The sequence below is a fragment of the Parasteatoda tepidariorum genome, chromosome 5, assembly GCF_043381705.1.
Source record: "Parasteatoda tepidariorum isolate YZ-2023 chromosome 5, CAS_Ptep_4.0, whole genome shotgun sequence".
Classification (NCBI taxonomy): Eukaryota; Metazoa; Arthropoda; class Arachnida; order Araneae; family Theridiidae; genus Parasteatoda; species Parasteatoda tepidariorum.
In genome coordinates, this window is record NC_092208.1 from 44724632 (window position 1) to 44749217 (window position 24586).

Genomic DNA, 24586 nt, shown 5'->3' on the forward strand with positions numbered 1-24586 from the left:
TTTAATTCTTAAACATTCCTGCAATATAAATATCACTCAACTATATTACAGAATACTATGACCATTACGTCATTGTCTGATATCATATTGCAATATAAAAACAAGTAGATTAAAGTAAGAAGACAATCCTATTTTAACATAATAAGAGTAGCTATATTCAACTAAAGCATGCTGTTAACAATTAAAATTATTTTTTTTTTTTAAATGATCGATTGATAACATTGACTAATAACATATTTCAATATAAAAACAAATAGATTAAAGTAAGAAGACTATTCTATTTTAACATAATAAGAGCAGCTATATTCTGTTATACATAATAACATATTCTGTTATATCTGTTATGTAGCCATATTCTGTTATACATAATGTATAAATCATGCTGTTAACAATTAAAATATTCTTTTTCTTAAATGATTGATTGCTGACATTGATTGATAAAACATTGCAATATAAAAACAAGCAGATTAAAGTAAGAAGACTATCCTTTATTAACATAAAAAGAGCAGCTATATTCAACTAAAACATGCTGTTAACAATAAAAATATTCTTTTTTTTTAAATGATTGATTGATAACATTGATTGATAAAATATTGCAATATAAAAACAAGTAGACTAAAGTAAGAAGAGTATCCTATTTTAACATAATAAGAGTAGTGATATACAACATGCTGTTAACAATTAAAACATTCTTTTTTTTCTCTTTTAATGATATAATAGTATAATTAAAATAAAAACTTACATTGGCATGAGGAGAAGGGAAATTGAGCCTGCTATTTGCTGGTAGTGAGCCTTTTCCATGATTTGCTGCATAAAAATAAAATGACTTTAAAAAGCTTTCCTCAACTCAATTTTAATTACATAGAATTACAATTTCAATTACGTTGAAGTCACCTTTTTCAAAAAATATCTAAAAAAAGGTGAACGCAAGTTATTCAAAATGAATATGACCATAACTCATTTATCTTAATTTTTATTTGATATATAACAAAATCAATATAAGCTACATAATTACTTCAAACTAATGATTAATTAAACAGTTAAGTTTATTATTTAGTCAGAAAAATCTCAGCTGCATTCAAATATTTTTAATTCATAACATGAATCAGTTTCCGTTTTTGCAACAATTATTTTATAAAGAATTTCAAAATGAATAAAATTTTTTACACAAACATAAACTCTTTTAATAAAAACAAATTAGAAAAAAAAGCTATATTATAGAGAAAAACATTGTTAGAATAACTTTAGCAACCATGCAGAGGAAATGATCAATGAATGATAAAGGGAAAGAATCAGGAAGATGAATGAAAAATGAAAGAAAATGAACACAAAAATTGAAGATTGATTGAGAAGGGTTGAGAATATGTTCATAATTTAAATGATTAACAATAGTCAGCATGCTTTAACACAAATGATATGGGATAATGAAAAATGATAATAAAATGCTCTGTCCTTATGATAAAGTAAACAATTTTCTGTTATTAAAATAAATTCATTCTGTACTCAAAAAATAATTATAGTTCTTAATAGCAACATCTGTTATAAAACTTTGAACTATACAAAGCATTGAAGGCTAAAACATTGAAACTATTAAAAGCTTGAAGTCTAAAATTAATCGGTAAAACTTATAGAACTAGTGTTTTAACTTTTTCTTCAAATTAATTTGAATAAAATCACACCTTAATAATCATATTTTTTTTAAGTGAATAAAAAAAATTGTCCAAATGTTACATTAAGAACAGAGCATTTAATTGAAAGCTCTCACCAACAATGATGAATGATATTATGAAACACACCTAGATGACACATGCTTTGTGACAAGGGCCTCACCAAATAGAGGTATCGATTTGAGTAATGAGATATGTTGCCTGAAAGCACATACACATACACTATGTAACAGGCAGGGATTGGGTTAAAATGTATTATAAACACATAACAAGCATGCAACATTTATTAAAAAGTTATATTGCAATAATTAAATTAGCCACCAGCTTACAGACTAATGTATCATGGATCTATGCTAAAATGAATAAAAAGTTGCGCACAGAATATTATAAACTAAATTAGGGGAACATGATCTGAAGTCCTTGAATGTGGTCAGTAAATAATCAAAGTGCTTGAAAGCTTAAAGCCAAAAATTAAGAGGTATAACTTATAAAACTAGTGTCGGGAATTTTAAAACTATTTTTAATAAAATTTAAAGAAATAATGAAATTAAAACATTAAAATTCCCAAATGCTGAGGCACAAATTAAAGGTGTTTCAAGGTAAAAATCTAATAAAATTTAGATTTTTTTTAAATAAAATTTTCAACCATATAAAAACTGCCTTAAATAAATCTAGCTTAAAGATTTATTCAAACATTTACGACAGTATTAACTAACAATAATAGTAAATTAATTTTTCAACAGAAAAAATTTAAAACCTGCTAAAATTTCAGTTTTTTAAAGATGAAAAAAAAAAGTAAAATAATTCAAATATTTTATTACTTAAAAATATTCGGCTTGCAAAAGCTATTTTTTGAGACCTTCCTCCATAAAAGGTTGCGCACCCTCATGAATGAAACCAATTACCAAGGGAAAATATTAATTTATACTACAGAAAAAGAAGTAAGAGAACCCTCCCACAAAATGACCATTTTGAAATAATAGTATAAAGAAAGAGAGGATAAATTACGCCTGATAGTAGTAACTCACATTTAGGGACATAATCATATGACCAACTGACACTATTTTAATTATCACAATATTACATATTTACTTTGATTTTTTTATCAGAATTTTTTTTTAAAGTAAAAGCAACAGCATTCTTGATTATTAATTAACAAATAAAAATATTGCACTAGCAGTTACTCCAATGAAACCAATCAGAATATTTGGGTTCATTTTTAAAAAGCTCAACAAACATCATTTACATATAGATTGGGAGAAAAGGCATGCACAGAAAATATATTTGCACACACAATACTAATAAAATAAGTACACAAATAAGCTATAACTAATACACATATTAATAAAAAATTACTAAATTATAAAATATGTTATTTTCACAGAAAGCTTACTAAAAAATTAAAAGTTATAAGAGATGGTTATATATGATATAATGATTATGATGATATATATGATTGTTATATATACATAAAAGTTATATAGGATTGTTTTACCCATAATAATTACTTACAAGAACTACCATTGATTCCAGCTGAATTCATTTCTTTTCCTAATGATACATAATTTGACTTGGATTGAGACTGAAAACAAAAAAGAATTTTAGCCAATTTTTTAAAAAAAAATAATGTTCAAATTTTAAATGAGAAGATTTAACAAAAACCCTTACTCGCTGCAGCTTGAATTTATTACAGTCAATGACCTGATCTTTACAAGAACTATCATGAACCACAACTAGACAATCTGCAATGAAAATAGCAAGAAAAATTAAATACTTAATTTATTAATTTTCATTCCTGTTAAAAGTGTAAAAAAAAAGATTCAATTACTAATGTTACAATAGTGTTACACTTATGGCCAACAAAAAGAAATATTAAGTATGTAAGACTTGAAGCAATATAGCCTTGCTTTTTTTCTCAACTTGTTCCACAGTATTATTTTCTGATGAATACTTCAAAATTTTGCGGAATTTCCACTAAATAAAATTATAATTCACAGGAAATCTCATTGTCCACAGTTCTCTTCACGAAATAAATACACTCTCTAGAACAGTTTTAAAATGCGGCTTATTATTATTTTGCTCCAAGCTAAAAATGATAAATAAATACATCTAATAAATACAATTTTGCCAGAAATAATAAATACTTCAATATATTATATATGTAGCACAAGAAAACTTACTTTCACACTTCAAAGCTGTCTTTTTGTTAAATGGTTTTTGACAAACATCACAGACACCCAATGAGCCAGAACATATAATGTATTGGTGGGGAGCTTTCTTTCCTTCTTTAATTTTATTTTTGTCCTGAAAAATAAAAACATTAAAATCACAATAAAATATTACTAACAAAACAAAAAAAAGGGCAAAAAGAGTTTGACAACTATGTTTAATATTAAAAATAAAAAAAAAGGGCAAAAGAAAATATAATTTGCAGCAACAGAATGTTATGATAAGAATCAATCTAACATGTTTTTTCAGGGTATCTTCAATATGTATTAGTGTACAAGCTTATTTATTGCACTGTATTATACCTCTTTACACTTGAGAGCTCAGGAATTTTCTTCATTTTAGAGGCCTCGTTCGGAGATTGTCTAGCTATCTTTATCTATATATAATTTTTATTTTATTTACTTTGAGTTACTAGACTTAGATAATTAAAAAGCATCTTGGTTTTAAAATTCTAAGTAAAAAAATCATTAGATGCAAGGATTAATATTCTGATAGTGCTATATTATTTTTAAAATATTTTGACCAGCTGTTTATAGTAATAAAAAGTATCTTTACTTGAAAATTCACAGTAAGAAAAATCTCTAGACAACAATCATTATTTTGCTAGCGCTATATAATTTTTAAAATATTTTGAGCAACTACTTATAAATAAAAAAGCATCTTTAATAAAAAAGTCACAGTAAAAATAAATCACTAAACTATTATTATTTTGCCATTTCTATATTATTTTAAAAAAAATTTAAGCTGCTATTTATATTAATCATAAAATCTTCACTCGTAAATTAACTGTTATTAAAATATATATATAGATAGATATGTACTACTTAATCACTTGAAAACTAATAATCATCACATGAATAATAACCTTAAAAATAGAGATATTTTTTAAAAAAAACGCATGACACAAACTTACAGGCTTTTTCTTAAAAAATATGCTTGACCGTTTCTTTCTCTTTACAAAAACTTTTTCTTCATCGCTATCACCAGCAGCAGTTTGCATTTGGACACTAGGAAAAAGAAAGAAATATTTACAAGGTGAATACAATATCATGAACAAGTCTGATCAAAGATATTAAATACATTTCACATTTCAAAGTTAACAGCTAAACTTACTCTCTAATTAATGAAGTTAAAGATAATTGCTGAATTTCGGCCATATTTTCATCACATTCTAGAGAGTCGTGCATCTGAGGGCTAAGGTCGTGAAGAGGTAAAGGGTGCATTGTGCTTAAACTAAAAATAATATAAATGTGCATGTAATAAAATAATAAGAAAAAAAAATTCAAGATGAAATTTCAAACAGATATTTTCATTTAAAGAAAAAGGTTAAGAGTGTGCAGAGTGCTAAGTAATTTTAATAATAATATAATAAGTTTCTATAATATAAATTTATGGTTTTTATATAAAAGAATCAGAATGTGCAGAGTGCTAAGAAATTTTAATAACAATATAATAAGTTTCTATAACATAAATTTATGGTTTTTACATAAAAGAATCAGAATGTGCAGAGGGCTAAGAAATTTTAATAACAATATAATAAGTTTTTATAATATAAATTATAGTTTTTACATAAAAGAATCAGAATGTGCAGAGGGCTAAGAAATTTTAATAACAATATAATAAGTTTCTATAATATAAATTTATGGTTTTTACATAAAAGAATCAGAATGTGCAGAGGGCTAAGAAATTTTAATAACAATATAATAAATTTCTATAACATAAACTTATGGTTTTTACATGAAAGAATCTAACTATTAGAAATATGTTTCTTTGTAACCGAAATAAATTTAGCTGAAAATAAATAAAATAAGGAATGAGCTTAACTGATTCAGTATTATGAAAACCCCGAAAACCCCCATTTTTTTTAAATGCAGAAGATTCACTAAAAATTGAAGGAAAAAAAATTACTTAATATGCAGAATTAACACACTTAAAATTTTTATTCCCTATTCAAAGAATCAAAAGTACAGTTATGAGAATATAATGTTCATCCAAGTGAAATGCAGTGTTTTAAAACAATTAACTCTTATCCCTAATAGAATTAAAAATATGATAAATTTTTTTGTACTGTCAGATGCTTATCATCTTATTCGCCTTATTCCTGACAGAGGTTCTCTCTATACTCAGCAGATGGCAGTACAATAAGAGGCGTTTATAACTTCCGCCTGATGATACGAATGCCTTGATTTACATTATTCTGAGCAGCTATGACGTCATGAAGGACTGCAAGACTTTCGGTATGATTTATTTGTTCTTTAGGATACTGGGTGAATATTTTTCAATAATTATTGAACGTTTTTCAATATTAAAACAATGATCAGACTGTAGCACAGCAAAAATTCAAGATGTCATTGTCTGAGAAAGGCACGAGAACCTATCCTTATTGACCTATGTGTAGTAGTTCTAAGAAGCTACACAGTTTTAATGCATATTGTAGTAAAATGTAGGAGATTTGAGACTCTGTGCAGAAAATGACACAAAATACAGAAAAATTATCAGCTGTAAAGAAGGGAGTGTACCCGGTCACATAATCTAGAGCAAAATCACCATGACCAGAGATTTCTTTACCCATAAACTATGCAGAGCTAGTTTGAAACAGAGTATATCCGGCTTTAGTCATAGTCCAGCCTTAGTAATAATTTTTTTTAAAAAGGACAAATGCTGAATTGGTTAAAATGCAATTACTAATAAGACAAGATCATGATACAGAACTGCGGTGGCTCAGGGGATTGAGCGCTTGCCTTCCAATGAGGTGAACCCGAACAATGGCTGGTCAATACGAATCCGCATTCGGCTTGCACCGACCAGGTGCTGATGTGAAATATCCTCAGTGGTAGACGGATCATGAGTTAGAGTCCCTTTGCCATCAGGCTAACTGTGGGAAGTTCTCGTGGTCTTCCTCTCCATGTAACGCAAATGCGGGTTAGTTCTATCAAAAAGTCCTATACAAAGGCAAATTTCTCCCAATACTTGATCATTGAGTTTCCTTGTCTTCTGTATTGGGTTTAAAATTACAAGGCTACGGAGTTGAACATTAGTAGTTGTAAACCGAGTATTGGGTCGGCTGTTCAATGACGATTAGAAAATAAAATAAGTTCATGAAATAGTTTTTTCTCTAAAAAAATAGGGATCACTTTATAAGAAAAGTTTATAGCTTACCTTTGCCTATTACAAAGTGTATTTTCTTCTTTGGCTAAAAAATGATAGAAAAGAAATATTACATTTAGTGGCTTACAAAAAAAGTCAGAGAAAAGCAGAATAAAAAAAAAAAAGCTCTCACCTTTATTAATTATTTCGTCTTCAACTGTTATAGTAGGAGTGGACAAAGATTTTTGCAATGGTTGGTTCTTAAACGTGTCCAGGAATTGCAGAGCAGAGGAACTCAAGCTACCAGCACTGTAGGTCTTCTGGGGCTCTACCTTCTAACAAATTAAAAAGAGAAAATTTAGATAAAATATGTCTAAAAATTATGTTTTCTGTACTAAAATTTGGCATACATAATAATTTTTAGATAAATAATAAAGTATAAGAATTCCTTGGATCATAAATAAAGAAATATTCTTGTGAAGTCACAGTATATCGAGAATGTAAGTTTTTAACATTTTCAAACAATCATCAAAGTTATACACAGTAAAAGTGATTTTAAAATCAATAGAAACCAGTTAAAATGCTGGATGAAAGTTAATCACCTTCTCTTTTCATCCATAAAATGTTAATAATCCCATATTATGCAAGGTTTTATAAATTCATTTATGATAAAAATTCTAAAAATACCAATTAAGGTTATGGATTATCGAACATATATAGACTTTTCTTTAATCATCACCCTTAATACATAGTTTTAGTTTTCTTGTAAAAAATGAAGTGAAGAAATATATATATTAAGGACCACAAAAATAAATGTTTACACAAAAAAATAAAAATAAAATAATAATAATAAAAAGAAAAAAAAATCATTAGAAACATTACTGAAGAAGAGTTAAAAAATATCATATTTTGCTTTAATTCCAGAGAAGAGGGATATAGCAACTAAGAGAAAATACCTAGTTCCCATCAAACAAGTAATTTTAAAAGTAATTTTGATTAAAAAAAATTTGAGTGTTTTTTTTTTAAAGCTTAAATATTAATTTGAGACCCTTTATGAATTATACCTTTTTAACAATGATTCTAAATGTGCACAGTAAATGTGAGGACTACAGAACATTCTTTAAGACGTACATTCCAAAATCATGCATAATTTAAATTTTTAAACTTGAAAATACCAACTACCTCTTATAACAATACTTTAAAGTGAGCTCATAAAACAAGCAATCTTTTTTCTATGAACTAGGGGCTTACTCACTAGTTGGAACGTGTTTACGATAAAAAGCGGGAAGAATCAAAATATGATACTGAATTGGATAATATATAATGGAGAAGCCAGCCAATTTAGCACTGTGTTCATGATATACATAAAATCTTTTTAAAATAAATATGCCATCTGGATTACGCATAGTTCTTATTTGAAATAACAAATTTTAATAAATAAATAAAAATAATACTGCTTAATATAAATCTTATGTTTATCTGAAACACTATCACATAAAATACACAACATTACATAAAATAAATAATAATATACATAAAAAAATAATAAAGATTTATAACCTCGTCAGCTTCAGTTGTTGTAACTCCCATACTTGGGAAACTAGAAGACTGTTTAGATGACTTAGATAATATTGATTCTTCACAGCTACCATCTGAAATGAAAATAATATAAATTAATTTTTTATCAGCAATTTATTTTAAAATTCTTATCATAACAAGAGAAACAAATTTTTTTTAATAATATCAAAACATATTTATGATCTATAAAATTTGAATTCTTTAGAAAGAAAAAAAAGAGTAAATGGAAAATAAAAAAATTAAATAAAAACAATACCTTCAAATACTCTAAAATTAATTTATTACTTCAGTTAAAATATTGATCATTAAAAAAAGGAAGTCTTTTGATGCAACATTTGCTATGTTATCCTTAAGAAAAATTTTCGTTTTAGTACAGTATATATATATAGCTTTTGAATTATGATACATATAGTGTTAAAAAAAAAACCATTTAAAAATAAAATAAGTAATACAAAAAAAGTTTCGAACAGAGTATAACTCACCTAACCATCTAGTCATTTAATGTGAGTCTTTTTTATCATTAAATGGACCCTTCAAAAAATTGCTTATCTTAAAAGCGGATTCTTCACAAAATATTTTAACAGAAAAATGAACCTTTTACAAAACTTATTTTTTCAAAAACATAGTCAATGACGCTTTTAATTTACAATTTTAGTCTTCTAACAATACTAAAATTGTTAAAAGACTTAATTTTTGTGTTTTTTTCACATAAACAGAGTCTTATTTTTACATATGATTCACAAAAATAGGGCCCTAGCTAAAGAAACCCTATTACTAACACGCTAATAATCACACTACTTTTTCCAATTAAAGAAAATTGCGAATAGATTATTTTCAAGTTCACAAAAACAAAATCCTTCACAAAAAGTATGTGTATTTTCTTTTTTTCTTCCAAATTATCAATTACAGATATTATTTATAGAATATTTAACAGTAAAAATATTATCATCACTAAAGAAAATAAATAGAATTTCAGTTTAGTTGCTTTTATAGATTCAAGTTCTAAGTTTTTAATAGAAAAACTTAGGTAACAAAAGTTATCAATGTCTAAAGAAACACATATTATCCTATTAACTATATTTAAACACTATAAACAGAAAAACTACATTTCTGCCAATAGTAGAAGCAATTTTTTGAGTAAAAAAAAGAAACTATTTGTTTTCATGGAATTTTTTTATTATTTTTTTTTTAAACACTGCTTCAAAAACAGTGTAAAAGGAGAAAAATTCGATAGCCATCATTGTCGTTTGAGAATCAAGTTTAGAACCTGTTAACATGCACTTAAATTCTAAATATGGATAATTGATGAAATACAGAAAATTCTATTTTTAAAAAAATATCATTAAATACACAAATAATGGTAAGTATACACACCTATAGGACTAATATAAGAGTATGGGTAGCAGCTACACATATTACTAGATATAAAGATCATGATATGCTGGGGTGCAGTGGGACTGGATTGTGCCGGTGCAATGTTCCAGTACATTTTAGCGAGGTGGAACATGGTTACAGAACTTTAACAAACATATAAATGATTTAAAAATTTTTTTCCAGTAAATTATGCTTGTAATATTAACATACTGAAGGCTAACTTTGCTAATGTCCTATGTTTGAAAGAAAATGTGCTCAAAAAAATTAGTCCATTGCGATTAGGACACTTTATGCTGTTTTTATGAATAGGGAATGTTAAAGAGAAAAACAATAATTCAGAATGAATTTTTTTTTTAAATTTTTTTAAAGCAGTTCAATGTTGAGTTTTATAAGTAATTTCCTATATATTACAGGAACAAAATAAAAATGAATATAAAAATGCAGATTAAAGTATTCAGATTTGTCTTCAGTAAATGAAGAGAAAAATCATAGAAGCTACAATGAAATAAATGCAAGAAAACTTGAGAGAAAAAAAACTCATATCTAAAGATGATTTGATCATTTTTAGATAGGTTTGTTGATCAAAAATTTTCTTTGATAAATATAATTTTAGATTGCTCCTTTCAAACTGTTTAATGGGTTTGCTTTTCGGTAAAAAAAATTATATTTTTGCAAAGTAATTTCAGTTTGAAAAAATATTAACATACTTTTCAGATTACTTACCAGAAAAATGTTGCTTCTTTTCCCTAGATATCTGTGAGAGGTTAATATTTTTTGTGGAATACTTCTTAGACCTGAAACTTGCAGTTGTATTTGATTTGCAAAATGCATCTTCAGTTTCTGAGTCTAAACTGCTGAGACTCCACCTTCAAATAGTAAACAATGTATCAGTTAATAAAAAATAACTAAATACTCCTCAAACACAGTTTAACTAATTTAATTCAAACAATTCAAATAAACTGAACAAATTTTGCATGATATTTAATAAATAATACAAAAATGCTAAAAAAATAAATATTCACTCCTTTAAAGTGGAGAGAATCACAACTAGACTTGAAAATTTAACTTTTCAGTTAGTAGCCAGTGGCTAGTAGACTCTAATAATTTAGTAGTCACTTTCTTTATAGTCACTTTCACTTTTTTTCTTCAAACCTAATGATATCGATAGATCCTTTGAATTTTATAGCCGCTTTTTTTTGCTTGGATTAAATTATATATTTAAAAAAAAAATGCATATTAGAAATAATCTAAAAAGTTAATTCTACAATAAAAATAATATAAATATATTAAAGATATAGTTCCTTTTCGGGAACTGATTCCAATTAAGGTAAATAAATTAAGGTTTATAATTCTATACGAAATTTTTTCGATACGCGTAAATAGTTTCAAAGATATGGCGAAATATGCAAAAAAGAAAAAAATATATAGATGCTGTAAACGCTTTCATCAATGGCATTACGTAAATCACTGAGAATGTTATCCAGCCCGCGATTACGAAAAACGTCCTTTAGAAGAAAAAAATAATAATAATGCATTTTTAATTTGAGAGGGTTATTACATCCATTTACAGGAAGGAAGGGGAAAAAAAAAAAAAAAAAACAGGAGTTATGCCTTTAGCGTTCGTATAACGTAAACGATTTTTTAGAGCCTTTATCTTTCAATATGCCTCGATTTCCTTAAAATATGTCTTACTTTTTAAAGCCTTTGTCTTTCAATACGCTTCTATTTTCCTAAAATATGCTAATTTTTTAGTCTTTCTCCACATCTTTTGAATTATTTACATAAAATGATTCTTTTTTTGTCAACAATAATAAAACTTGTTTACTCAATTGTAATTAAATGCCTAAATAAATTATTAGCGATTTTTAGTTATTTTCTTTTTAAATTTAAATGCACTCGAAAAATTTTCGAACAGTAAGATACAATCGAATACTTAGAATAATTCTGTACTATATAAAGAATAATACAAATTCCTTGAAAATTTTATAGGGGTGTTTGCCTTTAAGCTAACATTTTGTTTTCGTTATAATATTTTGAAGGAGAATATACTGACATATTCTTTTTTGATAAGAGGTAAATAGAAAACGAAAGATGCCAGCTGAAGAGTATCTTAAAGATGGCAAACACTTCAGGGCCGTATCTTATAATAATAATGGGGGACGTTTTCAGGAACAATCCATTATCTGGACACTTTTTTTTATATAACAAAACAAACAAAATAAGTAAGGTTGACAGGCCGAGGAGTAGAGAGCATGAGATTCTATTAAAAAAAATCGAGCAGCAGACAGGCAACTAACTCTATTTGGAAGGGTCTTCCTTATCCTACTTCCTTAGACAAAAAAAGTAATAAATAATTAAAAAAAAAAATTTTTTTTTACAATAAATTTGAAGCTATTGAAAGAATAGGCGATTCTATCGCAAAAATTTTTTTTTACATTTTATAATTAATAAATCGAATCTTAAAATTGTGCTCTAACTTTAAATGCCTAGATAAAATATTAATATTTCTCTAAATTGAATAAAAAAGTGCTTTTTTATTGTGTAAAAATGCTATTCATGTATACACACTGATAAATTAACAAACAGTGCTGGCTAAATTATTAAAATAAATTGCCTTTTTACCGCAGTAATTTAACGATAAGACAAAAACAAAAATTCATAATTTCTTAAGCATGTATTAATAACATTTCATGGTTATACAACCTCCTTAGGATTTGGTAAGACGCCTTCCTATTGCAGTGTAAATTGATCATAGCGTAAGTTGATCACTTATTGAGTTGATCAAATAGAATAATTAAATTTTTAACTTATAATGGGTAAATTAAATTGGTTTTAAGAGTTTGATATTTGATAATTATTTTCAAATTTGACAGGTAATCAACTTACAGATTTGGTTAACTTAACAGTTTTCACTGTAATTGAATTAAAACTTTGATTTGATGAGGAACTGACTGAACACATTTTTATTTATACAAGTAACTTATCCTTAGTTCTTAAATTCTTTTATTTATTTTTATTATTTTTATCAAAACCATTTGACGATTTGTTAAGACTCCTTCCTATAATTGTGTGTAACAAAATTATAAAACCGAACCAAATATCACTCATTTTTATGAAACACTGCATAAAATCAATAATATTAAAATAGTGCAGCGACTGAAATAAGTTTTACTTTATCAAGTAAATAAAAAAGTGGAAAAAATTTATTTAATTTCAACACTGCGAACAATTTTTTAAAATGAAAAAAATCAAAATATTAAGCTGGCAAACGGTAGTCTTGATCCTAATCCGACAGAAAACTTATGGGGCAATTTGGATGGACAACAGTACGCAAATAAAAGCCTTATTACCAATAAAATTCAAACATTACCAATAAGATTCAATTGAGTTCAATATCCAATACAACGGGGAATTTTATTTATATCTTATTTTGGAGAAACGCTGCTATAAAATTCTTGCACAAACATTTTCGAAACATGTGCACAAACCCAGCAAAATAAAATTCATGATTTTTAGATGAGATATTTCTTATCAAATGTGTAATGTAGCAAATGAATGCAATGTAGCAAATGAAACGTGAACCCAAATGAAACTAGAAAAAAAATCTAATTATTATTTAAGTCAATAGTGCAGCACTAACTTAAGTTTGTATTTCGATTTTTATAATGGTTTTAACAAAAAAATTAATGCTTGGAATCACTTATAATACTAAGTAAATGAATTTGGGAATCATTATCAAAAAACAAACGGATGCTAAATTAAATACTTTTTAACATCAAAAGTTAAAAAGTTCAACAATTATTTTAAAAATCGTCATATATTGTCTGCTAAGCAAACATTTGAATTTGATGAAAGCTTATATGAATTTAATTTACTAATTCTCCAAACTAAAAAAAAAAAAAAAAAAAAAAAAAAAAAAAAAAAAAAAAAAAAAATCTTATTTAGAGAAAAAGTTAGGCGTGAGCAAAATAGAGCTTTACACCTATTCCCACGAAATATTTTTAAAATTTATTCCATTAAAATGAAAAGAAAGAATAAAAAAAAAAAATTAAGATAGAGTAGTACGGTGCATCTGCCTGTATTGACCTACTGTTTACAGTTAATAACTAGTTTGTTAAGTTAATTCCACAGGTCTCGTTTCGAATCCTGTACATAATTTTTAGACATAAATACGAAAAAAGTTTTGTTAAATCCTATTATTTTTGATTGAAAATATATTTAATTATAATCCCCTAATAGTACTCACACCATTTTACGTATAAACATGAAAAAGCAAAAAGGAGTAGTCATTAAAAGGGTCCTTCTTAAAAACAACGCTATGCCGTGTAAAAAAAATTCATGGCAAATTTTCCTTCACCTATGTAAGTAATTTAAAGTGTAGCAAAGGTGAGTTCAGGTAAGCCGAGAGTAAACCATGAACTTTCAAATGCTGAAAAAAACGTTTTTAAAATATCAAAACGCAAACAAATTACTATATGATAACTTCCCCACTGCGTAATCCTGCAATAATTTGTTTATATTTTGATATTTTAAAAACATTTTTTCAGAATTTGAAAGTTCATGGTTTACTCTCAGTTTACCTGAACTCATTTTTTTTCCTTCTTTACATTACCCAAGGTGCGTAGCCAAATCTCTCAACAAAAAATAAGTACCTTTTAAGCACTCAAAAAATATTTTTATGCACTATATACATGAACAAAATTCAAAATAGTTTTCAAAGACTTTACATGATCATGATGAAATAACTAGTTTCTGACAAATAGTTCTTTTCTTGATTATATTAGACAAGCTAAAAAGATCGAGATTTTTAGGTTCAATAACAGAGGGTGGAAAATGAAGTCTGAAATTGAGAATATCTTGCAAAATGCAGCAGAGTTTCAAGAAATCTCACCGAACCCAACTCAGTAGACGTACGTACATGCGGGTCTCGCAAGTATTTCATCAAACGTGTAAAATGATTGGCGCTTTCATACGCTATGGTGAAATGAATTGTGAAAACGTTGAATAGAACAATGTGAAAAGAACGCTTTTGCGAAATACGAGGCGAAAATCGAAAAAAATCTAATTTTTGAAAAGGGAAAATAAAGCACTTTTTAAAAACACCCAATGATAAAAGCACCTTTAAGGACTTTTAAATTTAAAAAAATCGAAAATAAGCACCTTTAAGCACTTTTTAAAAAGCTACGCACCATGTTACCTATATAGGTAAAAAAGAATTCGCAATGAAAAGTTTCTCCCACGGTATAGCACCCTCTTAAAATATTACCACGTGAACCGGACCGTTTTGACACTAGTTGCGGTATGATTGTGACTTACCAAGACCAACTCGCATGGTGGGTTCAACTGATTTTCATTTTCAAGTTGTAGCAATGTTACTTTTATAACATCTTGAGTATTGTGTATGCATACGCGATTAGTAATTCAACTTTATATTGACTGCCTACCATTATAGCTACGTGATATATTTACTTTCATGAGATCTCGCATATAGTGAATGCATACAATTCTATAATATACCAAAGCCAAATCCAGGTAGCTCTCCAGACAGAGTGGTCTTCAAGTAACACAGTTAGGGTCAGGGTTCTATTCGACTTTTCGACTGCACTTTTCTTTGATTGTATCTCAGTGGTTCGGAGTCCACTTTAATATATTGCTTCCGTTGATTTCAGAATCGGAAACGTCCATACATGGTTGGGCTGTTGAGGAATGCCTGGGTGATTACTACCACTACCTGCCCTATTAATTAACGCTGTTTTTCGAAGCTCTGTCGCCAAGGGGGGAAAAAGCCACAGTTGCCACTTGAAGCAATGCGATGATTTTAAACTATATACATAATCTTACCGTGAAGAATTATCTGGGCTTTAGAACAGACAAATAACTTAAATATTTTAAAAGTTCAACTAAATCGCCAATTTGACGACTTTTTTCAACCTAGATGAAAATTATCAAAATCACTGCAATATTCTAAGTTTTTGCAAATTTTTATAAGCCCAGGTAGTGCAGCATTGGAATAAGTTTTTAAATGTTAAAAAAATTAGACTACAAACGCTTTTCATTTTCATAAAATTGTGGCTTTTCTCTATATTGACGTTTTGCGGCATTTTCAAAATACAGCGTTGGCTTTGCATCTAACAGTCATGAGTAACAGTTGCATACTTACAGCAGTTATAAAAATAGCATATTATTCGCGAATAAGCATCATTTCATAATACGACTGAGCCTCCGAAATGCAGCCTTAATACGGTAGTAGTGCAGTATGGGCATGCGCTAGTATTGGCATTATATCATCATTAACGATCAATCCCAAACCGTTCCTATAGCCCATTAGTGTTGCTCTGATGCAACGTTGCAACCAAACCAATAACTAATCTATTTGAATACATAGAATTCTTTAGTACGCCAATTGCAAATCCATTTGCAATGATTGTGATTTTGCAAAATATAATACCCAAAAGAAATTCCAAGCGATTCTGCATACCTCCGTTGCAAGAGATGTTTATCGTCAGCATAATTTGTTCCTCCAGCACCTAAGGAAGACCAACTTTGTCGTCGTGTAGGTGTTTTCTTGCTGGACCGCTTAGCGAGTCTTTTCGAGGTTGTACCACCAATGTTAGACTTTTTAGAAACATTTGTATCCTCATACAACGACTTTCCTGTGAACGAGCAGTCGCTTTCGCTGGGAGGAGAGCAGAGATTGAGGCACTCTTGAGATGGGGCAGGAGTCAGATCATTGACATGAATCTTGACATTAAATGGTTCGATAAAAGCAGAATCAAAAGAATTGGAAGATAAGGATGTCCTCCTCTGTTGGATGTTCCGCATCGTGATGGCAGCTCCATCCAAAGATACGCTGGAGCCGTCTCCTTTAAATAAAAACAAAAAAATATATAACTTCTCAAATAATGTTTGATCGTTTCTTAAAATTAATGAGCATCATAAAATTTAAGACAGTGAAGAAATATATAGAATGGTTGTAATTAATGAACTGTTTTATTGTCTCGTAAGAAATACGAATATATATTCGTCTCTTTCTTAATCGAGACCTTGATGCAAAAGAAAGCTGAACAATTATTTAATTTCGTACGCATTTGTATTTAATTTTGGGTAGTAAACTAACAGTAACCATTTTATGACGGCATTGGGGCAATAAAATGGGAAGTCACAAATTCAAATTGTCCAGGAGAATTTTTAAGAAAAATACCCACGAATTCCATGTTAGTAATAGGATGTTTTTATGCACTCTGATGTTATATTCGAAACTTCGCAAACTTATGATTTTTTTGTCTCAAAAAAATATGAAAAATTACTTTTTTGGATGACACTTGGGTTAACGTTATATTGCCAAAAATTCTTCATATTTACTCAACAATATTTTTTGAAGTGCTATACTAAAGAGGAAGCACTATGAGATTAAGAGATAAGATACCATATAATTCTATCGATTACTTTAGATAAATTGTTTAGTTAGAAAGCTTAAATTTTCTTTCATAATTTCCGACTAAAGGATTTAACAGTTAAATTTTCGTTTTTCTTCTTTTTTAATGAAAGTACATAAAGCATTTATAAAATTTTACAGTAACAGGAGGTACAGAGTAAAGTTACATAAATAAAGAGAGTAAATTCAATAAAATTTTTTTCAGGAAAAACCTAAACTCCTCTTATTTCTCCCCAATTTATGGACTTGGCCGCTAATCCTTTAAAAAGGTATTGTGTTTTAAAATAATATCAAAATTTTATAATAAACGAAGGAGAAAAACACTAAGAAATTCTAAGATTGTACAGGCACAAGGCTCTTACGGAGCTAAGAGGTTTTAATCTCAGTTAAGGAAGATATAAGGATTGCCTAGCTCAAGAAATGCTATAGCGCTACTCTTAAGATTATAAATTAAGGTATGAGGAGTGCACCGAATGCTGCGTACAACTGTTTAACCAGTTCACATGAGAACATTTAAAGTGAATGTTAAGTAGACTAAGATGTATCCGTCCAATAGATAATAACGATCAGTACGATTTTTATTGGCAAATGGTGAGAGTAATATGGATATTTTTAGTCGAATAATGGTTGTTTGCACTGTCGAGGACTAACAGCTATCAAAAAATGGCGTTAACGTTTTGGAGAATGGTGTACATCATACTAACCCCCAGGAAAACCAACTAACATGAGTTTCAACTAATCCATCGCTGTTGTTGATAAAATAATTAATGACAATCGAAGTGTACATTCGCCTGCCAATGAGGTGAACCGGGTTCGAATCCTAGCGATGGCTGGTCGATACGAATTCCGCATCCGGCTTGCACCGACCACAGTATTGACGTAAAATACCCTCAGTGGAAGATGAATCATGGATTAGAGTCCCCTTACAGCCAGGCTAACCGTGGGAGGTTTACGTGGTTTCCTTTTCCATGTAACGCAAATGCGGGTTAGTTCTATCAAAAAGTCCTATACAAAGGCAAATTTCTCCCAATACTTGATCATTGAGTTTCCTTGTCTTCTGGATTGGGTTTAAAATTACAATGCTACTGAATTGGACATTAGTAGTCGCAAACCCAAAAATTGGGTCGACTGTTCAACGACGGCAATAAAATAAATTCGAAGCGTACACCGCACTGTAGGGCTGACGTAAAATTTTTTCTGTAGTCGACGGATCATTGGTAAAAATCCTCTTGCCGTCAGGCAAACCGTGGGAGGTTTTTCTCTCTATGAAACGCAAATGTGGGTTTGTTCCATCAAAAAGAACACTCCCTGAAGGCCAGTTTGTCCCAATGCTTGATACAGTTAAGAGTTTTCTTATCAAAATAATAATAATAATATAATTGGGGATGTGTTCAAAATTGCAAATGGTGTTGAAAATTGATAGTTGTAAACTCAGAATTGCAACGCAAGTTATAAAATAAAATTGAAGTGTACAGATATCAACTCTGTACATCGATGCAATAGTGTGAGAAAAAGAACGGTTCAATTCTCTCATAAAAAAATTAATAAAATAAAAGAAATACTGTACTTTCGCTTAAAATGCTCTTATCTGAACTGGTTAATCAGTAACAGGCAATTTGCGGTACTCCTTTATAACCATGAACGGTGACACTGCTATTATTACTGTATTTCTAACGCTGTCACAATTGCAGGGCAGCAAACTTCTCACGCTTTTTATTCTAGTGGTAGAGATATTTATGTTTAATTGTATTATTTTTTATTCATTTGAAATTATCTTCCACACTACTATGTATAAATGATATAAAAGTTCATATGCAACGCTATTTTGTTCCAAAACTTTATCTGTAAGACATATAAAATGTTGGCAAAAACCAAAAATTCTGAAAGTTTTGCCTTTAAATGTCTATCACTCGATAAAATACTTTGAAGAAAGCGTAATAGTTGGCCTGCACTTGTCCATTTTTCATTTGGTCAACTCATATACACGATTAGATCAAACACAAAACCACAAGAAAAGATGCACACAGTTAGCTTACCCGATGTCATATACAAAGCAGGACAGGAGCTTGTTAATCTTTGAGATCCATCTTTAGAAGTCTGCAAGAGAAAAAGCAATAATTCAAATAATGACTCTAAAAATATTCATTCCAATAAGAATAATAATTAATGAAAAACATTGAAAAATAAAATGAAATTTCATAAAGTGAAAAACATATCCCAATGATTTAAACTATAATTTATAGAAATAATATATTATGCGGAAAAATAGTAATCGCCATTAAAAATTAAAATTAATTACGTGTTTTTTGTCTTTAATTTTTTTTCAGGCGGCGGGCTTGCACCATACAACAAATATACTAACTTTTTTCTGTTTCGCATCGTTTCAAGTACGCAAATTATTTTTAATCGCGAACTAAATTATAAATTATCTGCTCAACTCAATTTTGAGCATGTTAAAGTAAAAAAAGCCTCAATTAGAACCCAGTTTTGGACGATAAGTTTAAAAACGATATAATAAGACTGTTCTAGAAAAAAATATTGAAATTAAAGATATACAGAAAGAAGAAATAACTAATGAGTCCAGACAATTGGACCATAAATTTTGTACCAGTGTACGGACCTATCCCTATTTAAGAAAACGGACATTACATTTGATTCTGTTTTTCAAACTACTCGTTTAAATATTGCTTTTTTTTCTTCTTTCTTTTAAGTATTATTAACCAATCCAAATAAATAAGTAACGTCATACTTTTGTGCAAATTACTTCGTACTTTAGTTTAATAATATTTTTATTTTATTTTTCATTAACAGATTTTACAGGTATATAGTTTTTTTTAAAAAAGTCGCCAGGGGTTCTATAAATTTATAATAGTGGTTGAAAGTAAATATACGTTTATATTCCAAGGTTTTCCGTATTTTAAATACTATTTTAACGTTCAGCGATCCAAATAAGAAGAATATTTAAATAGACATGTTTGTTTTCAAAAATAGCTTGTAGTAGAACTCAAAAAATACACTAAATATCGACGTTTGTTTTAATTTTAGCACTTAATTGAAATCTGAAAAAAATCCATTACTTCTAAAGTGCATGCGCCATTTTTGAATGCCACGCTAATTTTAACATGGCTTGCCCGTCAGGCCAAACGGTAAATAACGACAAACTAAATTTGCAAATATTAGACAGATTTTGCTAGTTTTCAAAAGGTTTAGCATGACATATCTGAAAAAAGTGGTGAATTATATAAGCCTACGAATTGTTTAGAAACAGTGGTGGATAAAAATCTACTAAATTGAATTTATTAAATCAAGAATCACAATTAATAAACTCCCACTTGAAAATATTTATTCGCTGTCCGGAGCAAGTTGGCATCTCTGAGCATATAAATAAAACTATTTTTGTGTGTTCTATATTGCATTAATTGCTTCAAACCATTTTAGTAACGATAATAATATAAAAAAATTAGAAATTTACTCGAATTATGTGTTTCTAATAACCTTGACTTCGTCGGTCACCGGTGGCCCCCGTGACATTCAACATGTTAACTACCCCCAAATTAACCCTTTATGCACCGAAGGAAATTTTAAATCTCACTAATATTACTTACACATAGTAACGGAGCAAAATATCCCATCGGAGCTTGTCTGTCCCTGCAATATGACTTTCCGTTTATCATTACTAGTCGACAACACATGATTATTTGAAATTAAATATCACCTATGATGATATTTAGTTCGAGGACGCCATTTTATGATTCCTAGCTCCCCAATTCTAAGCTTTCTATTACGATTAAATTTGCAAGAAAGTTTTCAAAATTTTTTATTGATCTATTAAGATTTTAAACTAGTAGTGAAACAAAGCATTAAATGTTTAAAATTAAAATTTTATAATGTGGTGCCCAAATTAAAAAATTTTATGCAAAATTAGAATAAAAAATATTTGTCAAAGTAAAAAATAGACATATTTAATAGAACAAAAAAGTGTCGTGCATCTTAAACAATTTTTAAATAATTTGGAAAATAAAGATTTAAAGCATAAAAGATAAAGTCAAATATTTCAGTCGAAAAAAAAAAGAAAGAACATTTCAGTAAAATCAATTTTATTTAACTATTATTAAGGAAACACGGTGAAAGATGCAAACATCGCAAAAATCAAGAAGCGATTCCTTACTAACTTAAACAATAATTTGCAGAAATAAAATTGAAAATATTGAGCAATGATTTGAAGTTGAAAGTTAAACTGTTCAAAGGCATCAGATTCGTTTCCATATTTTTTAAAATAAAAAAGAATAAAAAAGAAATGAATAATATAAAGCAGTACAAATGGTGCTAAACCAAAGTGCCGATTTAACACATCACAGAAAAATATTGACCAATAATACAAAAGTTACACTATTCAAACATAATAGATTTGTTTCTGTATTTCTAAATTATTAAACTCATCATGCGTCACATTCCTTTTCTTCTTCCAAACGCGCAAAATTTATCAAGTGCACCTATTTATGGAAAAAGGTTTTTAAAAAGAGAGAACGGACACTTACTAAACGCTTCACATAAAGGCAGAAAGTTATGACAGCAATTACACATTTTTAGTGGCACACAATTGAAACACAAAAAGAAAAAAGTAAGTAAAACGTTTTCCATTTCATTATGAAAAGTAAATGGAACAAATCAGCAAAGAGCGAAGACAAAAAAAAAGGCACACTTCGCTACTAACTTTTTCTTTCTTCAGAAACAGGAACAAGAAGTGTGAGAGGGCGAATGTCCTGCTTAGAACAATGCCTACTTATATCTCGTTTTTCCATTTTCTTATTTTTTTGGGGGACACAAAAAGAATGAAACGGACATTTTTAGAATTATGTTGGGGAGTTTACCTTCATGAGATTCGAAGCATACGGAAGAAAAATCAGCATGATAAACGTGTTCTTAAAGTTAGGGATTGCTGCAAAATTTTTCATTAAACCATCAAAAGGTGCATTTTAATTGGGTACTTACACTTCAAAAAGATCACGGATACCCACACATGTGACCTATGACGTCAGAGCCAGCTGATCGTTGATAAGCAAATTGGCGAGTTAAAAGTTAAGCTAAGTTTCTCCACTAAAGTTAGAATGTTAATTAAAGTGAAGTAAAATTAAAAACAAAGCCGTAACGCGCATCAAACTTGTTGAAATATAATTTTTCCTCTTCCTTTTCTACACCTTTTATTTAACTTTGATTATCATTTGTATATGCATTTTATTGCAGTGATACATTTTTGTTTTGTGCACCTGACAACTTCGATGCATGATTAGTTTGTTTATATTCTACATGGCTTCGTGCCTATCGTTGTGTTAAGTAAGAAATATAGAGTGAAAGAATTGAAATTTTTGAGAAAGAATCTTTCTGAAAGAATATAGAATGTGTTACTTAGGAGAATTGATACATGACTGTTTTGTTGTAGTTTATTTACGCCGCACTACAGCTGCACAATAACTATTACTATTTTAACTCAAATTTTATGTATATAGAATTTGAACAACTTTAGTATCATCGTTAACAATGAAACTTTTAACTAAACTTTTTTTTAGTTAATTGTTAATAACTAATTATAGCTTCGGCAGGAACAATATCCAGATATGATATGCTAGCAAAATAGGTTTCGATATTTTCTGAGTGTATTACCATCCAGTTAGCAGTTCTTGATCATTTAAAGGTTATTTCACAAATGCCTTTCAGTAAATCTATACCCTTTGCTTTACAAAATGCCTTTTACCGATTTAATTCTATGCACATGATTAATCCCTGCATTTACGAAATCAGTCACAAAAATGTATGATCTCCGAAGAAACATGCATTCTCACCATCAAAATGTGGGAGCGGGAGTAGTATCAATGCAGCTGAATAATATGATCTCAATAGTTAAGGCGCGAAAGAGGATGAAACTTTGGGCTCCTTAACACGTTGAATGCCAAGGTAATTTTACATGGCTTGCCCGTCTGGCCAAACAGTAAATAACTACAAACTAAATCTGCAAATATTAGACCGATTTTGCTAGTTTTTTTAAAAGGTTTAGCATGACATATCTGAAAAAAGTGGTCAATTTTATAAGCCTACGAATTGTTTAGAAATAGTGGTGGATGAAAATCTACTAAATTGAATTTATTAAACCAAGAATCACAACTAATAAACAACCACTTGAAAATATTTATTCGCTCTTTGGAGCGAGTTGGAATCTCTGTGTATATAAATAAAACTATTTTTGTGTGTTCTATACTGCATTAATTTCTTCAAACCGATTTAGTAACAATAATAATATAAAAAAATTCAAAATTTACTCGAATTAAGTGTTTGTAATAAACTTGGCTTCACCGGTCACCGGTGATCCCCATGGCATTCAACGTGTTAACGGTTATTGAAATTTGTGTATTTCAGAATGTTTCTGGAACTGTTTAAAAGTGTCTAAAATTGTAATAATAACAGTAAATTTTTACAATAAAAGATTAGTTTTCTTGCTAAGAAGTTATTATTAAGTCTAGTAGAAGCTTAGAAGATTTTGTGAACGAAATAAAAATAAAATTATATCTTCACATTCAGAGAGCTTAGTCAGTTAATAAACTATTTACGCAAATTATTACTTACGAAACAAAACATAATTCGATACAATTAACATGATTTTGATGCCAAGTAAGAAAGCGAATTTTCAGAGAAGCTTCACCAAATTTGATAAATGACTTTATCCGCTTCCACTACCCCAATCTTGACAATTTTAAAGCTGTTTGCCGAAACTTTAACAAGGTGCGTAGCCAAATTATCCAAGAAAAAATAAGCACATATTAAGCACTCTTTAAGTACTCAAAAAATATTTTTAAGCAGTTTAAAAAAAATTTCATAATTAGGCAGAGTTGGAAAGACTGACAATACGCCAAAATAGATTGGGGTTGAATTAATTGTGAAAAATTTGAATAGAACAATGTAAACTGCGTCTTTTTGCATAATTCGAAGCGAAAATCAACATCAACATAGGAAAGAAAAAAATCTCAATTTGAGAAAGGGAAAATTAAGCACTTTTTAAAAACACCCAATGAAAAAAGCACCTTTAAGGGCTTTTAAAAAACGAAAATCAAAAATAAGCACCTTCAAGCACTTTTTAAAAACGCTACGCACCCTGTCTAACTTTGTTAGATACAGGTTAGATACTAGGTGAACCGCTGGTCGTCAGACATTAAAAGTACCATTT

General features: G+C 28.8%; 1 protein-coding gene across 14 annotated transcripts in view; it reads right to left on the reverse strand.

Moving 5' to 3' along the window:
- LOC107454046 (rho guanine nucleotide exchange factor 18) overlaps positions 1-24586 on the reverse strand; it is a 254780-nt gene that overhangs the window by 30413 nt on the left and 199781 nt on the right. For 8 of the 14 annotated variants that reach the window (XM_043048253.2, XM_043048250.2, XM_043048251.2 and 5 more), the window contains 13 exons: positions 19407-19467; positions 16414-16798; positions 10659-10801; positions 8544-8635; positions 7177-7318; positions 7056-7089; positions 5010-5129; positions 4810-4903; positions 3848-3971; positions 3336-3409; positions 3180-3249; positions 1797-1868; positions 743-807 (listed from right to left, as the gene is read on the reverse strand). In XM_043048253.2, the coding sequence (XP_042904187.1) occupies positions 743-807; positions 1797-1868; positions 3180-3249; positions 3336-3409; positions 3848-3971; positions 4810-4903; positions 5010-5129; positions 7056-7089; positions 7177-7318; positions 8544-8635; positions 10659-10801; positions 16414-16798; positions 19407-19467 (1476 nt within the window). The remainder of the gene's footprint in view (positions 1-742; positions 808-1796; positions 1869-3179; positions 3250-3335; positions 3410-3847; positions 3972-4809; positions 4904-5009; positions 5130-7055; positions 7090-7176; positions 7319-8543; positions 8636-10658; positions 10802-16413; positions 16799-19406; positions 19468-24586) is intronic. The other 6 variants (XM_043048256.2, XM_071181381.1, XM_071181385.1 and 3 more) reach the window with 3 other exon arrangements.